The 13348-nt window shown below is 48.0% G+C and overlaps 1 protein-coding gene across 1 annotated transcript; it reads left to right on the plus strand.

Moving 5' to 3' along the window:
* The first annotated feature begins 1103 nt into the window (after nucleotides 1-1103).
* LOC132833592 (basic proline-rich protein-like) lies at nucleotides 1104-3452 on the plus strand. Its single transcript, XM_060851966.1, has one exon. The coding sequence runs from the start codon at nucleotides 1104-1106 to the stop codon at nucleotides 3450-3452; it is 2349 nt and encodes a 782-aa protein (XP_060707949.1).
* The last annotated feature ends 9896 nt before the right edge of the window (nucleotides 3453-13348 follow it).

A 13348-nucleotide genomic window follows, 5' to 3' on the forward strand; every position in this document is an offset into this window, starting at 1 on the left:
AGATGATCCCACTTATGGAATGGTTGTCTTATGAGCAAAGGCTAAACAAATTAGGATTCTACTCTCTGGAGTTCAGAGGAATGAGAGGTGATCTCATTGAAATACATCAGGTTCTTAAGGAGTTTAACAGAGGAAATGCCACGAGGATATTTCCCCTCATGGAGAGCCCAGGATTAATGGGCTAATTCTCACAATAAACAGGTGCAAATTTAAGACTGAAATAAGGAGGAATTTTTTCTCAGAGTATTGTGAGTCTTTGGAATTCCTTGCCACAGAGAGCTATCGATGTATTTAAGGCTGACATAGATGCTAGATCAGACAGGGAAATGGCAGGAAAGTGAATGTGAGGAATATTGCATCAGCCAGAATCCTCTTGAATGACTGAACTGCCTCAACAGTCCAGTCCTGTTCCTATTTCTTATGGTCTAAACCTTTCCTATTTTTAAGAGCCTCCTTGAAGCACATCTCTTCAGTCGTGCCTGTGATCACCTCATTATTTCACAACTGTTCAGACTCTGAGAAGCTTCTTGCAAGGTTCACTGAAGAAAGTTGCAAGTTACCTCCAGATTACTTTCGTACTGTGTGTTCCTGTTTATGCAATTGCTCATACAAGCTTAAATTTACAAACATGGCTATTGCAGGGTATGACTTTATCTTCTGTTCACATATGGTACATGTATTGATTTGATTGGCACATTTGGGGGATGAGGAAGTTTTGATGTATAAATGGATTTCAGAGACTGCCAAGTTTATTATTTCCTCTGCTTTAATATTTCCCCAGGTTTGCTGCTGCTTGTCGATCTTTCTGTGCTAAACTGCTTGCATCTTGTCATTGGCTAGTTTTTTTTTGAATGAATGAATGATTTATTTAATGCCACATATACCTTGAAGATACAGTGAGAAATGTTTTGTCGCCACAGTCCAGCGCCAACTTGAGCTACAAAAAGAAAAAGGAGAAATTACCGAAATAGAACGTCATCTACTGTTCAAGTTGGGGTCTCAAGCGCAGCTCCAGGGCTTCTGCAAGGTCTCTGGGAGGTGTTCTCACTCCTGGAACAGCAACAATGATGCCGATGCTTCAGTAAACCCCAAGCTCTGACAACATGTCTCTAGTCTGGGCACTGCTGCCGCCGAGAGTCCAGGCCCCGGGCCTAATGTCGCCGAGTGATCTGGTTCCGGGCCCAATACAGCCGGGAGTCCGGGCCCTGGGCCCAAAGCCGCCGAGAGTCCAGGCCCCAGTCCTAATACCGCCGAGAGTCCAGGCCCCAGTCCTAACACCGCCGAGAGTCCAGGCCCCAGGCCCACTGCCACCGAGCGTCCAGGCCCTGGGCCTAATACTGTCTAGAGCCCAGAGCCCAGGCCCAATGCCACCTAGAGCTCAGGCTCTGGGCCAAACACCATTGAGAGTCCATACCCCAGGCCCAATGCCACCGAGCGTCCAGGCCCTGGGCCTAATGCTGCCTAGAGCCCAGAGCCCAGGCCCAATGCTGCTGAAAGCCCAGGGCCCAGGTCAAACACCACTGAGAGTCCAGACCCCAGGCCCAATGCCCTCGAGAGTCCAGAGCCCGGGTCAAATGCGGTCAAGAATCCAGGGCCCAGGCCAAACACTGTCGAGTATTCAGGGCCTGAGCCAAACACTGCCAAGAGTCCAGGGCCCAGGCCAAGTGCCGCCGAGAGTCCAAGGCCTGGGCCAAACTTCACTGAGAGCCCAGGGCCCAGGACAAATGCAGTCGAGAGTCCAGGGCCCGGGCCAAATGCCGCAGAGAGTCCAGGGCCCGGGCCAAATGCCGCAGAGAGTCCAGGGCCCGGGCCAAATGTCGCAGAGAGTCCAGGGCCCGGGCCAAATGCCGCAGAGAGTCCAGGGCCCGGGCCAAATGCCGCAGAGAGTCCAGGGCCCGGGCCAAATGCCGCAGAGAGCCCAGGGCCCGGGCCAAATGCCGCAGAGAGCCCAGGGCCCGGGCCAAATGCCGCAGAGAGCCCAGGGCCCGGGCCAAATGCCGCAGAGAGTCCAGGGCCCGGGCCAAATGCCGCAGAGAGTCCAGGGCCCGGGCCAAATGCCGCAGAGAGTCCAGGGCCCGGGCCAAATGTCGCAGAGAGTCCAGGGCCCGGGCCAAGTGCCGCCGAGAGTCCAGTGCCCAGGCCAAGTGCCGCCGAGAGTCCAGGGCCCGGGCCAAATGTCGCAGAGAGTCCAGGGCCCGGGCCAAGTACCGCCGAGAGCCCAGGGCCCGGGCCAAATGCCGCAGAGAGTCCAGGGCCCGGGCCAAATGTCGCAGAGAGTCCAGGGCCCGGGCCAAGTGCCGCAGAGAGTCCAGGGCCCAGGCCAAGTGCCGCCGAGAGTCCAGGGCCCGGGCCAAATGTCGCAGAGAGTCCAGGGCCCAGGCCAAGTGCCGCCGAGAGCCCAGGGCCCGGGTCAAATGTCACAGAGAGTCCAGGGCCTGGGCCAAATGCCGCCGAGAGACCAGGGCCTGGGCCAAATGTTGCAGAGAGTCCAGGGCCCGGGCCAAATGTCGCAGAGAGCCCAGGGCCTGGGCCAAATGCCGCAGAGAGCCCAGGGCCCGGGCCAAATGCCGCAGAGAGTCCAGGGCCCGGGCCAAATGCCGCCGAGAGACCAGGGCCTGGGACAAATGTTGCAGAGAGTCCAGGGCCCGAGCCAAGTACCGCCGAGAGCCACGGGCCAAATGCCGCCGAGAGTCCAGGGCCCAGGCCAAGTGCCGTCGAGAGTCCAGGGCCTGGGTCAAACTTCACCGAGAGTCCAGCGCCCGGGCCAAGTGCCGCTGAGAGACCAGGGCCCGGGCCAAATGCCGCTGAGAGACCAAGGCCCAGGCCAACTGCCGCCGAGAGTCAAAGACCTGGACCTAATCCCACCGAGAGTCAAGGGCCTGGACGTAATGCAGCCAAGAACCCAGGCCCTGAGCCAAATGCCGCTGAGAGTCCAGGGTCCGGGCCAAATGCTGCTGAGAGCCCAGGCACCAGGCCTAATGCCATCGAGAACCCAGGCCCCAGGCCTAATGCCGCCGAGAGCCCAGGCCCCGGGCCTAATGCCGCCGAGAGCCCAGGCCCCGGGCCTAATGCCGCCGAGAGCCCAGACCCCGGGCCTAATGCCGCCGAGATCCCAGACCACGGGCTTAATGCCGCCGAAAGCCCAGGTTCCGGGCCTAATGCCGGCAAAAGTCCAGGCCCCGGGCCTAATGCCGCCGAGAGCCCAGGCCCCGGGCCTAATGCCGCCGAGAGCCCAGGGCCCGGGCCTAATGCCGCCGAGAGCCCAGGGCCCGGGCCTAATGCCGCCGAGAGCCCAGGGCCCGGGCCTAATGCCGCCGAATGCCCAGGCCCTGGGCCTAATGTCACCAAGAACCCAGGCCCTGGGCATTGCTAGGAGTCCCATTTTACAACGCCGACGCTACAACCACTGTATTGCTGACCTCGCTCCAGCCTCGAAGATGAAGAAAGTATGAAAGGAGAAAGAAGATGTTGAAAAGTGCATAGATGCAAGGATGCTGTCAGCCTGGAGTGGACGGGCTCCAACAAACCCCAACGCTATCTGCCGGATCAGAGCCTCCACCTATTTCCTCCACAGCCGAGAGTTATAACGGTGCAACACGTGTCCTGGCCTCGAAGAATTGTCTTATCCCTTTTTGACTTGAACTTTCAAAGAAGCCCCAATGTTGACCTCAATAGACTGTCGTATGCAGTTATGGAAGGGGGCATTCAGCTCCTGTTTGTATGGTACAGTGAAATATATCCTTTTTGGTGAGGGCAAAATGACTGTGATGCGTCTTACAATTAAGTATCTTCGAATTGAATAAGAGCTTTGGATGAGATCGCTGAGGAAGTCAGGAAGGCTTCTCTCTCATTAGCAGGAGAGAGGGGGGTCTGCTGGTGGGTACCACAGCTCAGGCGAGAGGAGAGTTTGAGAAAGTGAGCCCTTCATGGTAACCTCAGCTGGTGCTGGAATTAAACCCATGCTGCTGGTTTCACCCTGCACTGCAAGCCAGCTCTCCAGCCAATTCAGCTAACCGACCACTCGAAAAGGGAACGAATTCCCTCAAAACATATCTTAAACAATATGTTAGACTCATCAGACAATGCCAGTCTTCCTACTTGGGCTGTACTGCTGCTCTAGTTCAGATGCCTGGTAAGTCTAATGCAGACTGTGTCACAATGTGGAAGAAAGTGTTGATGTTTTGGCTTTAAGTGCTTCAGACCAGCCGCCCCACAGACAAAATACTTCAATGACTCATCAGTGCAGAGCCCACTGCTGTGTTGTACAGGTCACAAGGCTTTTACTTCAGTTTGTTGTTTGTGCTGAGCTCGATGTTTTTGACAAGAATGATGAGACCAGCGTTGACCTCAATGACCTTTGATTACAGACAATCTTCTCGCTCCCTGGGCACTGAAGTGTCATCGCTGGATCAGATAACCATTTCTCATGAGTTTACCGACCATTAGGTAATACCATGATGCACTGTTCCCACCTCTGTGTTTGTAACTGCATTGAGCATACGTTGGACCTGGGTATGCTGAAGTAGATCGGAGCGGGAAGGGACTGGTATGTGTGCCACTGGAGGCTGGGATTAAGGGAGAGATGGGGGTGGTGGCCACGGACAAGATTGGAAGCTGGTTCCTCGTGTGAGAACTGAAGGTTGGGGAGGTGACAAATGGGGAGGTGTGGGAGGTCCAGAAACAAAGAGCTCGAGGTGATTCTCAAAGGATCAATATGTGAGGATGGGGTATTGGTGTGTGGACGGGAGGTGGTGTATTCTGAATGATCTGTAGGCTGTGGTAAGAACCAGGTTGTGTATCAATACATCCACGGAGAAGGATTTTTAACTGGAACTGGAGATGTAGCAGCTGAGGGGAAAAAAATGAGCTTACTGAGGAGAGAGATTTAAAAATCACGAGGGGCATAGATCGGGCTAATAGCAAATATCTTTTCCCTTGGGTGGTGTGATATTAAAGAATTAATTTGCTCTGCTGACCTGCAGGAAATTGAATGTCCTGAGGCTAGGGTGGGATGCCTCTGACTTACAGATAAACTGTAAGAAAATTACGTTATCATCTCCTATTATTCAGAGCCATTTACTTGGCCATTCCCTTGCCACTCAGATCCATTTGTATCATCATCCCCTATTCAGAAATCAATAAGAACATTCTAGATGGAATTTCGACTACTCCCTGTAGTTACAAAAAATACAACTCACACCAGATCTGGCTATTAAGGAATGGTTTGCATGACATTGTTTGTGGAGGGGAGGTGGTCGCTGCACTGTGTCTTGAGTGATATGTGACTGTTGGGGAGTGACTGGGTGTTGTCTTGTGGGCATTACAGACCGTCATGTAAAGATTTTGTATAAAGGAAGGACTGTTTCCTTTGTTCAGAGAGCTTCCCTGGACACGCCTCACAAGCCTGGTGAAGAGTGTCCAGGGTTTCTCCAAAGCTTGTATTGTACTGCGCTTAATAAAATTTCGCTTATTCACAGAAGTTGGTGTGTTGTAGTTGCATCAAGTGTGTAAGAACCTCAGGGAAAAAGAACTTAACAGTGAAGATTTCAAGATTAGGGGACATATTTTTAAGAGGCAACTTTTTTACACAGAAGGTGATTAGTGTGTGGAATGAACTTCCTGAGGAAGTAGGGGATGCAGGCACAGTTACAATGTTTATAAGACACTTAGATAAATACATGAACAGAAAAGGTTTGGAGGGATATGGACCAGGAGCATTCAGGTGGGACTAATTTAGTTTGGGATTATGGTCAGCATGGACTGTTTGGACTGAAGGGTCTGTTTCCGTGCTGTATGGCTCTATGACTATGACTGAGGTCCAAAGTCCAATGTCTACTGTATCTTTTTTTTAAATTCAGAGGATCTGGGTGTTGCTTCTTGTCTCAGATGTTAACATTTGCTTCAATTGCAGTTCTTTTTTCATTGGGCTGTGTTATTTGAACTTTGACCAGGGGTGTTGGTTCACAGATGGGGATAACGTCTGAGGTTGGTTTGAACAGAGGGAAGAGTTGGTGCTACAGAAAAGCAGAGAACATACAGGAGAAAAATTGCAGGTTGTGTAGTTAAACCCCCCTGCTGCTGACAGACCAGCTTATTACTTACTTCGAAGCGAGAGAGTAAGTGTGCAATTTAATTTTATTTAGTCAATCGAGTGCAAATTTTACTCTGGAGCCAGAGTGACAGACTCCACAAATCAGGAAAATGAAATTGTGACAAATATTATAGCCTAGTTTACTCAATGATATTCTTAACAGCCCAAATGTTTCACTTTGTTAAATGTTTTTGTTTGAAATTTGGATTAAAATATTGAATTAATGTCCAGGATATTTTTTGTTTATTCTTTTATTTCACTATATTTCTTTTTTGCCTTTTAATGCAGCTTTCTGTCTCTCGTTCTACTTACTTTGAGTGCACTCCACTTCCTGTGTCTCTCTCTCTCTCTCTCTCTCTCTCTCTCTCTCTCTCTCTCCTTCCCATTATGTCTGTCTCTCTCTTGCTCTTCCAGTGTATTTGGGTATCTCTGTATTCCTACTGCCTCTCTCTGTCCCTTGCTCACTTTCATTCTGAATATCTTTCTCTCAACCTCTTCCTTCTTCCTCCCTCCCTTTCTTGTCATTTATTTTGCCTCTTTCACTACCATTCCTACTCCCTCCCGCAATCCCGGAAAATCTCCTTCTCTCTTTCATTGACTACCCCCCCACCCCCCACAAATTTCCCTCTCACCTTTCTTTTACTTTCTTCTGGTCTCTTCCCTTCCATTCCCTGTGCCAATCCCTTGTGTCCTTCCCATTGTCCCAGTGCAGTTGGCTGTAGCACCCTCATCCCTGCTCAACATCACTTCTTGGCTGCAGCAACTGGTAGCCCTCACTGAACGCTTCTGTTTATTGATACACCATCTGTGCAGGTTTATTAGACTTCAGAACTCTGCATTATTGAGATGAATTTTGGCCGTTCTTCCTTCAATGTGAGAGACATATCCAAATTAGAAATATCCATTTACTCCAAAAGACACTTGCCCAGCTAAGAGTATGAAGAAAGGCTGTCTGTTTAAATGATGCCAGACTGTATCCTCCTGCGTCGGAACAGTTTCTATGTTCTGGGCTGTTTAAAATGAGTGGCTGTTCAACAGAATGCATTCGCTGTGGAAGCAGCCCATTTGACCCATTGAGTCCACACAAGCCCTCAAAAAGACATTCTGTGCAGACCCACCCCCATCTCTGTAACCCTATATTTTCCATGGCTAACCCCCACCGCCCCCGCCTGGGAACTGTGGGAGCTTAGAATGGCCAATCCACCTAACCTGCATGTGTTTAGACTATGAGAGGAAGCCCATGCAAACACAGGAAGAATGTGCAAACACCACACCAAGGCTGGAATCAAACCCTTCCCCTGGTGCTGTGAGGCAGCAGTGCTAACCACTGAGCCACTGTGCCACCCACTAATATTTGAATTACAAACATCGGGTGGCTAACTTGGATCTGGGTCCTCGTGCGAGCGAGTTGCTTGTAAAATACTGGAGGATGTTTTGAAAATAACTTTCATACACAAGCACCTGTTAAGGTTGAAAAATCCAATTTGTCGTTTTTCAGCATACAGCCTCGTTATAATTCTGCAACAAGTTATTTTAATTTAGCATGTATAAAGATGTCTAAAAGCCTTTCACGGGTCCGGTAATATATTACATTAAAGTTGGCACAGAGCCAAAGAAAGCGATATTCGGAGAACTGACCCATGGTCAGACCAAAGGTCTGTCAGATGAATCAGAGAAGGAGCGAGACTTGGAGAGGGAATCCCAGAATTTAGGGTTTAGTTATCTGAAAACAGTCTTCCTTAGTGGGGTGAAAGGAAATGGTGCATGTGCAAGAGTCCAGATAATTGTATACAAGTACCAAGGCTTGGAGTGTGGAGCGTGGGTGGGTCTGTGGTTGGAAGAGATGACAGACATGGAGAGGTGGGGATGGTTGCAGGGAAATATGAATTCCCTAAATCTGCTTGGCTTTCAACTTTTCTATGAAAACCTTCTTTCTTCCGACCTTCCATGGTGCTGCTTTCTCACTGCTCTCTAACTGGGACGAGATAACATCTAGAAAAATGATTCCTGTCCGTTAGTTCCATCTGGTGCGCAAAGAGAAATCATTGTTCAGAGACTCCACTTGGATCTGCTCCCGAGTCTGCAGAACCCTTCAGTCCAATCTCTGGAATGAAAGAGTCAAGGCAACAGAGATTGATTGGTCATTGCTCTTGTACCTAGCCTGTTTCGACTTTTACTGTACAATAGTGAATGTGCTACATTTCAGTGCAGTCTGTTATTGACCAGACCAAACCCCCTCAAAATCTATTAACAAGGTAGCCTAGACCCTAACTTTTTCTTAATAAGGTGACTGTAAGGCATTGTGTTCCAGATGCAATTCGACTGGTCAAACTACTACACTTTATTCATACACTATTGTTAAAATGCAACAAAAGAAAGAATTGGAAAAACTTAGCTCTTTCAGAAAATTTAACTAAATAGTAGATTGTTGAGCTACTAAACAGCAATTTTCCCAATATAGTAACATCCCAAAAACACCCCCTGGACGAAGGCAAATGCAGCAAATAGATTGTCTCACATGGAATTCTAGTAGCAGGAAGAGAACCCCAAGCTTTTAGCTATAACAGAGAAGGATAAACATCCAGCATCAAGACCCCAGTAGCTGCTAAGGAAAACTAAAAATCCTGGTTCTGTTGGAGCCTGACCCCACCCATTCAGGCTGCTTCTATTGTTCCAACTTTTAAAAAGAACCCAAGGACAGACAAGGTGGACTTTATGGGATTTCAATAGACAGCTCTGAACCTCCGTCTTAAGACCTCCCTTCAAACTAAAACAGGTCAAAATGTACCTCTTATGACCATAGTATTCTTAGAAGTCACTTTCAGGCATCTCAAAGATGCAAGCTTGCTTACCAACTTTCTGGTCACCTACATTGGGGGAGATCTCAGAGCAAGGCTCCCTTTGGCATCTGAATTTTCACTTGAATTTGTGCTCACATTCTCACCATGGAACATAGGAAAGGAGGCCATTCTGCCCATCAAACTTGCATTGGCATCCAATTATAGATCAGTTTGACTGCTCTGCAAGTTAACTCCATCTATCTGCCTTAGTTCCATTACGTTAATACACTCGCCTATTAAAAGTGGACAAAATGAGTTAGAATGATTTAAAAACATGAGTGTGGTGTGAGTAATGCTGAAAAAGGTGGAAAAACAGAATGAAAAAGACTGTATTCTTGATGTTGAGAAGGATTTTCCTGTGCTGAACCCCTCAGGGATAGAATCTGCATTGTGTGATTTGCTGAATAGAACCAGCTCATCGCATTTATATTTCAGCAGCTTTGCTGGCATTTCCATAAATCTGTTCTTGAAAACCCGTTGAGTGTTTTGATGTACAGTTGGTTCTGCTATAATGTGGTTCCTCAACGTGAATTGACTTTGACACGATTGAAGAATTTAGACCCTTATATGTAAAACACGAGCCTTCCTTACCTGTGTTGACTATAACGCAATTCTGGCCCCATTAGTTTAAATGGTGTGGCTATTACGCGATTTTCTTCTAACGCGAGATTACACTAACGGGTTACAGAAGAACCGACTGTATTTTCAATTCACACGTGAGAGATGGTCTCACTGCATTAGGCGCAGAGCTTGCAGCAGCCTGTTCTGTGGTGAAGGTGCAGAGCTAACTTGGATTGAGCTGTGATATTGTGGGATGTGTTGAGCAGGAATGTCCAAGATTTAATAGACATAGAGTCATACAGCATGGAAACAGACCCTTTGATCCAACCAGTCCATGCCGACCATAATCCCAAACTAAACTAGTCCCACCTGCTTGCACTTGGCCAATATCCCTCCAAACATTCCTTATTTATGGACTTAACCACATGTCTTTTAAATGTTGTAACTGTACCCACATCCACCACCTCCTCTGGAAGTTCATTCCACACACGAGCCATTCTGTGTAAAGAAAAAGTTGCCCCTCATGTCTTGTAGAAATCTTTGTCCTCTCACCTTAAAAATAGGGACCCTAGTTCTGAAATCCCCCATCCTAAGGAAAAGACACATGCCATTTACCTCATCTATAGCCCTCATTACTTTGTAAACTTCAGTAAGGTCACCTGTCAAACTTCTACATTCCATGAAAAAAGTCCTAGCCTATCTAAGTTTTCCTCATAACTGTCGATCCCAGACTTGGGCGACTGTCTGTGTGTAATTTGCACATTCTCCCCGTGTCTGCATGGGTTTCCTCAGGGTGCTCCGGTTTCCTCCCACAGTCACAAAGATGCGCAGGTTAGGTGAATTGGCCATGCTAAATTGCCCGTAGTGTTCAGGGATGTGTAGATTAGGTGCATGAGTCACGGAGAGTAGTAGGGGAATGGGTTTGGGTGGGTTAACCTTCGGATGGTCAGTGTGGACTGTTGGGGCCAAATGGCCTGTATCCACAAATGCTGAAAGATCTACAGAGTATTTCTGGTCCGTTCTGTGTTTCACATGATGTATTTTTCCTTCATCTCGGTTGTTCCGAAGTGTACAATCGACAGATTCTTGACCGATTCAGGAACAGGATGTGGGTGTTTCCGGCTGGGCCTGCATTTATTACCCCGAGGGGAGTTAAGAATCAACCACATTGTCACAAAGAGGTAAGACCAGGTAAGGATGGCAGTTTCCTTCCCAGAGGACATTAGTGACCCAGATGGGGTTTTCCTGACAATCAGCAATGGTTTCACAGTCATCATCAGGCTCTTCACTCCAGACCTTTTAAAAATTGAATTGAAATTCCTCCATCTGCCATGGTGGGATTGGAACCCAGGTCCCCAGAATATTATCTGGGTCTCTGGATTAACAACCCAGCGATAATACCACTAGGCCATTGCCTCCCCAATTGGAGACCAGGAAAGTGGATGTGAGGAACGTTGGATCCTATTGCACGACAGAACAAGCTCAAGGGGGCCAGATGATCTATTCTTATTTCTTATTATCTAAAGTCTAAATCTAATCATTCGCTTTTGAAATGCAGTTGTTGTTATAATGTGCAAATGTGGCAGCCAATGTGAGCCTTGGGTCCCTTCAGCAGGAAATGTTGACGGGTGACCAGCAAATCTTGTTTTTGTGGGATTGATTCAAGAACGAGTGTTAGCCAGGACACTGGGGAGCATCTGATTCTGTTCAGCAAACGGTGACAAGGTGCCTCACTTGACAGTCAGGGCAGGGGCAGCCACTGGAGACAAACAAAGGCTGGCAGCTTTGATAACTGCCCTGCTTCCCCAGACATCCTGTAACTTTCTGAGCAAAGAGCTGGCAGGTTGCTTTCATTCATTAAAGTATGTACACTTGTGCCAATCAAAACGATGCACTGGTAATCACTGTATCAGCACTGAGTGCTCTTAAACAATACTACTGATTATTGGGCGGCACAGTGGTTAGCACTGCTTCTTCACGGCGCCAGAGACCTGGGTTCAATTCCCGCCTCAGGCGACTCTCTGTGTGGAGTTTGCACAATCTCCCTGTATCTGCGTGGGTTTCCTCCCGGTGCTCTGGTTTCCTCCCACAGTCTAAAAATATGCAGGTTAGGTGAATTGGCCATGCTAAATTGCCCATCGTGGTAGGTGAATGGGTAAATGTAGGAGAATGGGTCTGGGTGGGTTGCACTTTGGCGGGTCAGTGTGGACTTGTTGGGCCGAAGGGCCTGTTTCCACACTGTAAGTAATCTAATCTAAAGACACTAAAGAGACACCTCTCATCAGGAGAGAGGCCCAGTGTCAATGCACCCAAGATATTTGCACATCACAGGGTGGACAATCAAAATGAATGCAACAAACTCATTAAACAGCATTTAAAATACCCAAGCCAAAGATTAGGCTTCAGTGAGAAGCTTAGACCTTCATGGAAAAACTTTAAATGATGGAATTATAAGACATCAAAAAATCGCATTGATAGATACATTTATCCTCATCATTGCTTCAAAGGGTAAACCATCTCACTCAGACATTGGAAAATCCTACAGCTGAAAGAAATTAAGAGATGGCTGGAAGGATTTGTGGGAATTCTACAGGTAAATGAGTGTGGGGATGTACTGTCACTGATCAAACAGTCACCAGAGACAAAATATGTCATGCCATCCAGGCATTTAGCAGATTATCAACAGATCAAGGACCCTGGGAGGAAGAGGGGGTAGGGGACGGACATTCGGCCAATCAGCAGGGCCACTGCAGAGAGGTGTTGACCTCCATACCAAGCCTCAGGTTGAGGAGGGAGGCAGGTCAATGGGGAGTGATGGTGGTGTGTTCAGAGGGGATGAGGGGTTATTAACGACAAATGCTGAGGAGGTGGTATTGAGTGGGAACCCCCTTACCAATGCCAGAGCCATTAATGGGAAAATCCAGTTGTTCCAAATCATCAAACATTCCAAATTCCAACAGAATAAGTTAGGATCTGTCCAAAGGATACAGGAGCAGAGAACCCCTGAACTGCCCAGGATTTGATCAGAAAGAGGAAAAGAGACTTGCCTTTGTGTAGCACCATTCACAGCTTCAAACCATCTCTGTATCCATCTTTTGAACTGTAGCCACTGTTGTAAGAAATGCAGCAGCTAATTTGCAAACAGCACACTCTCACAAACAACAATGTGATGATGAAATAAAACAAAGAACTCAAAGTTTGGGAGAAGATTTGTAGCTCGGGTGCTCGTTGTTGTGGTTCTGTTCGCCGAGCTGGGAATTTATGTTGCAGACTTTTCATCCCCTGTCTCGGTGACATCCTCAGTGCTTGGGAGCATCCTGTGAAGCGCTTCTGTGATGTTTCCTCCAGCATTCATAGTGGTTTGAATCTGCCGCTTCCAGTTGTCAGTTCCAGCTGTCCGCTGCAGTGGCCGGTATATTGGGTCCAGGTCGATGTGCTTATTGATTGAATCTGTGGATGAGTGCCATGCCTCTAGGAATTCCCTGGCTGTCCTCTGTTTGGCTTGTCCTATAATAGTAGTGTTGTCCCAGTCGAATTCATGTTACTTGTCATCTGCATGTGTGGCTACTAAGGATAGCTGGTCGTGTCATTTTGTGGCTAGTTGGTGTTCATGGATTAGGATCGTTAGCTGTCTTCCTGTTTGTCCTATGTAGTATTTTGTGCAGTCCTTGCATGGGATATTGTACACTATGTTGGTTTTGCTGGGTATTGGGTCCTTCGTTCTGGTGAGTTGTTGTCTGAGAGTGGCCTTTGGTTTGTGTGCTGTTATGAGTCCTAGTGGTCGCAGCAGTCTGGCTGTCAGTTCAGAAATGCTCATGCCAGGGAATTCCTAGAGGCATGGCACTCATCCATAGAT

The sequence above is a fragment of the Hemiscyllium ocellatum genome, chromosome 37 (assembly GCF_020745735.1).
Source record: "Hemiscyllium ocellatum isolate sHemOce1 chromosome 37, sHemOce1.pat.X.cur, whole genome shotgun sequence".
NCBI classification, from domain to species: domain Eukaryota; kingdom Metazoa; phylum Chordata; class Chondrichthyes; order Orectolobiformes; family Hemiscylliidae; genus Hemiscyllium; species Hemiscyllium ocellatum.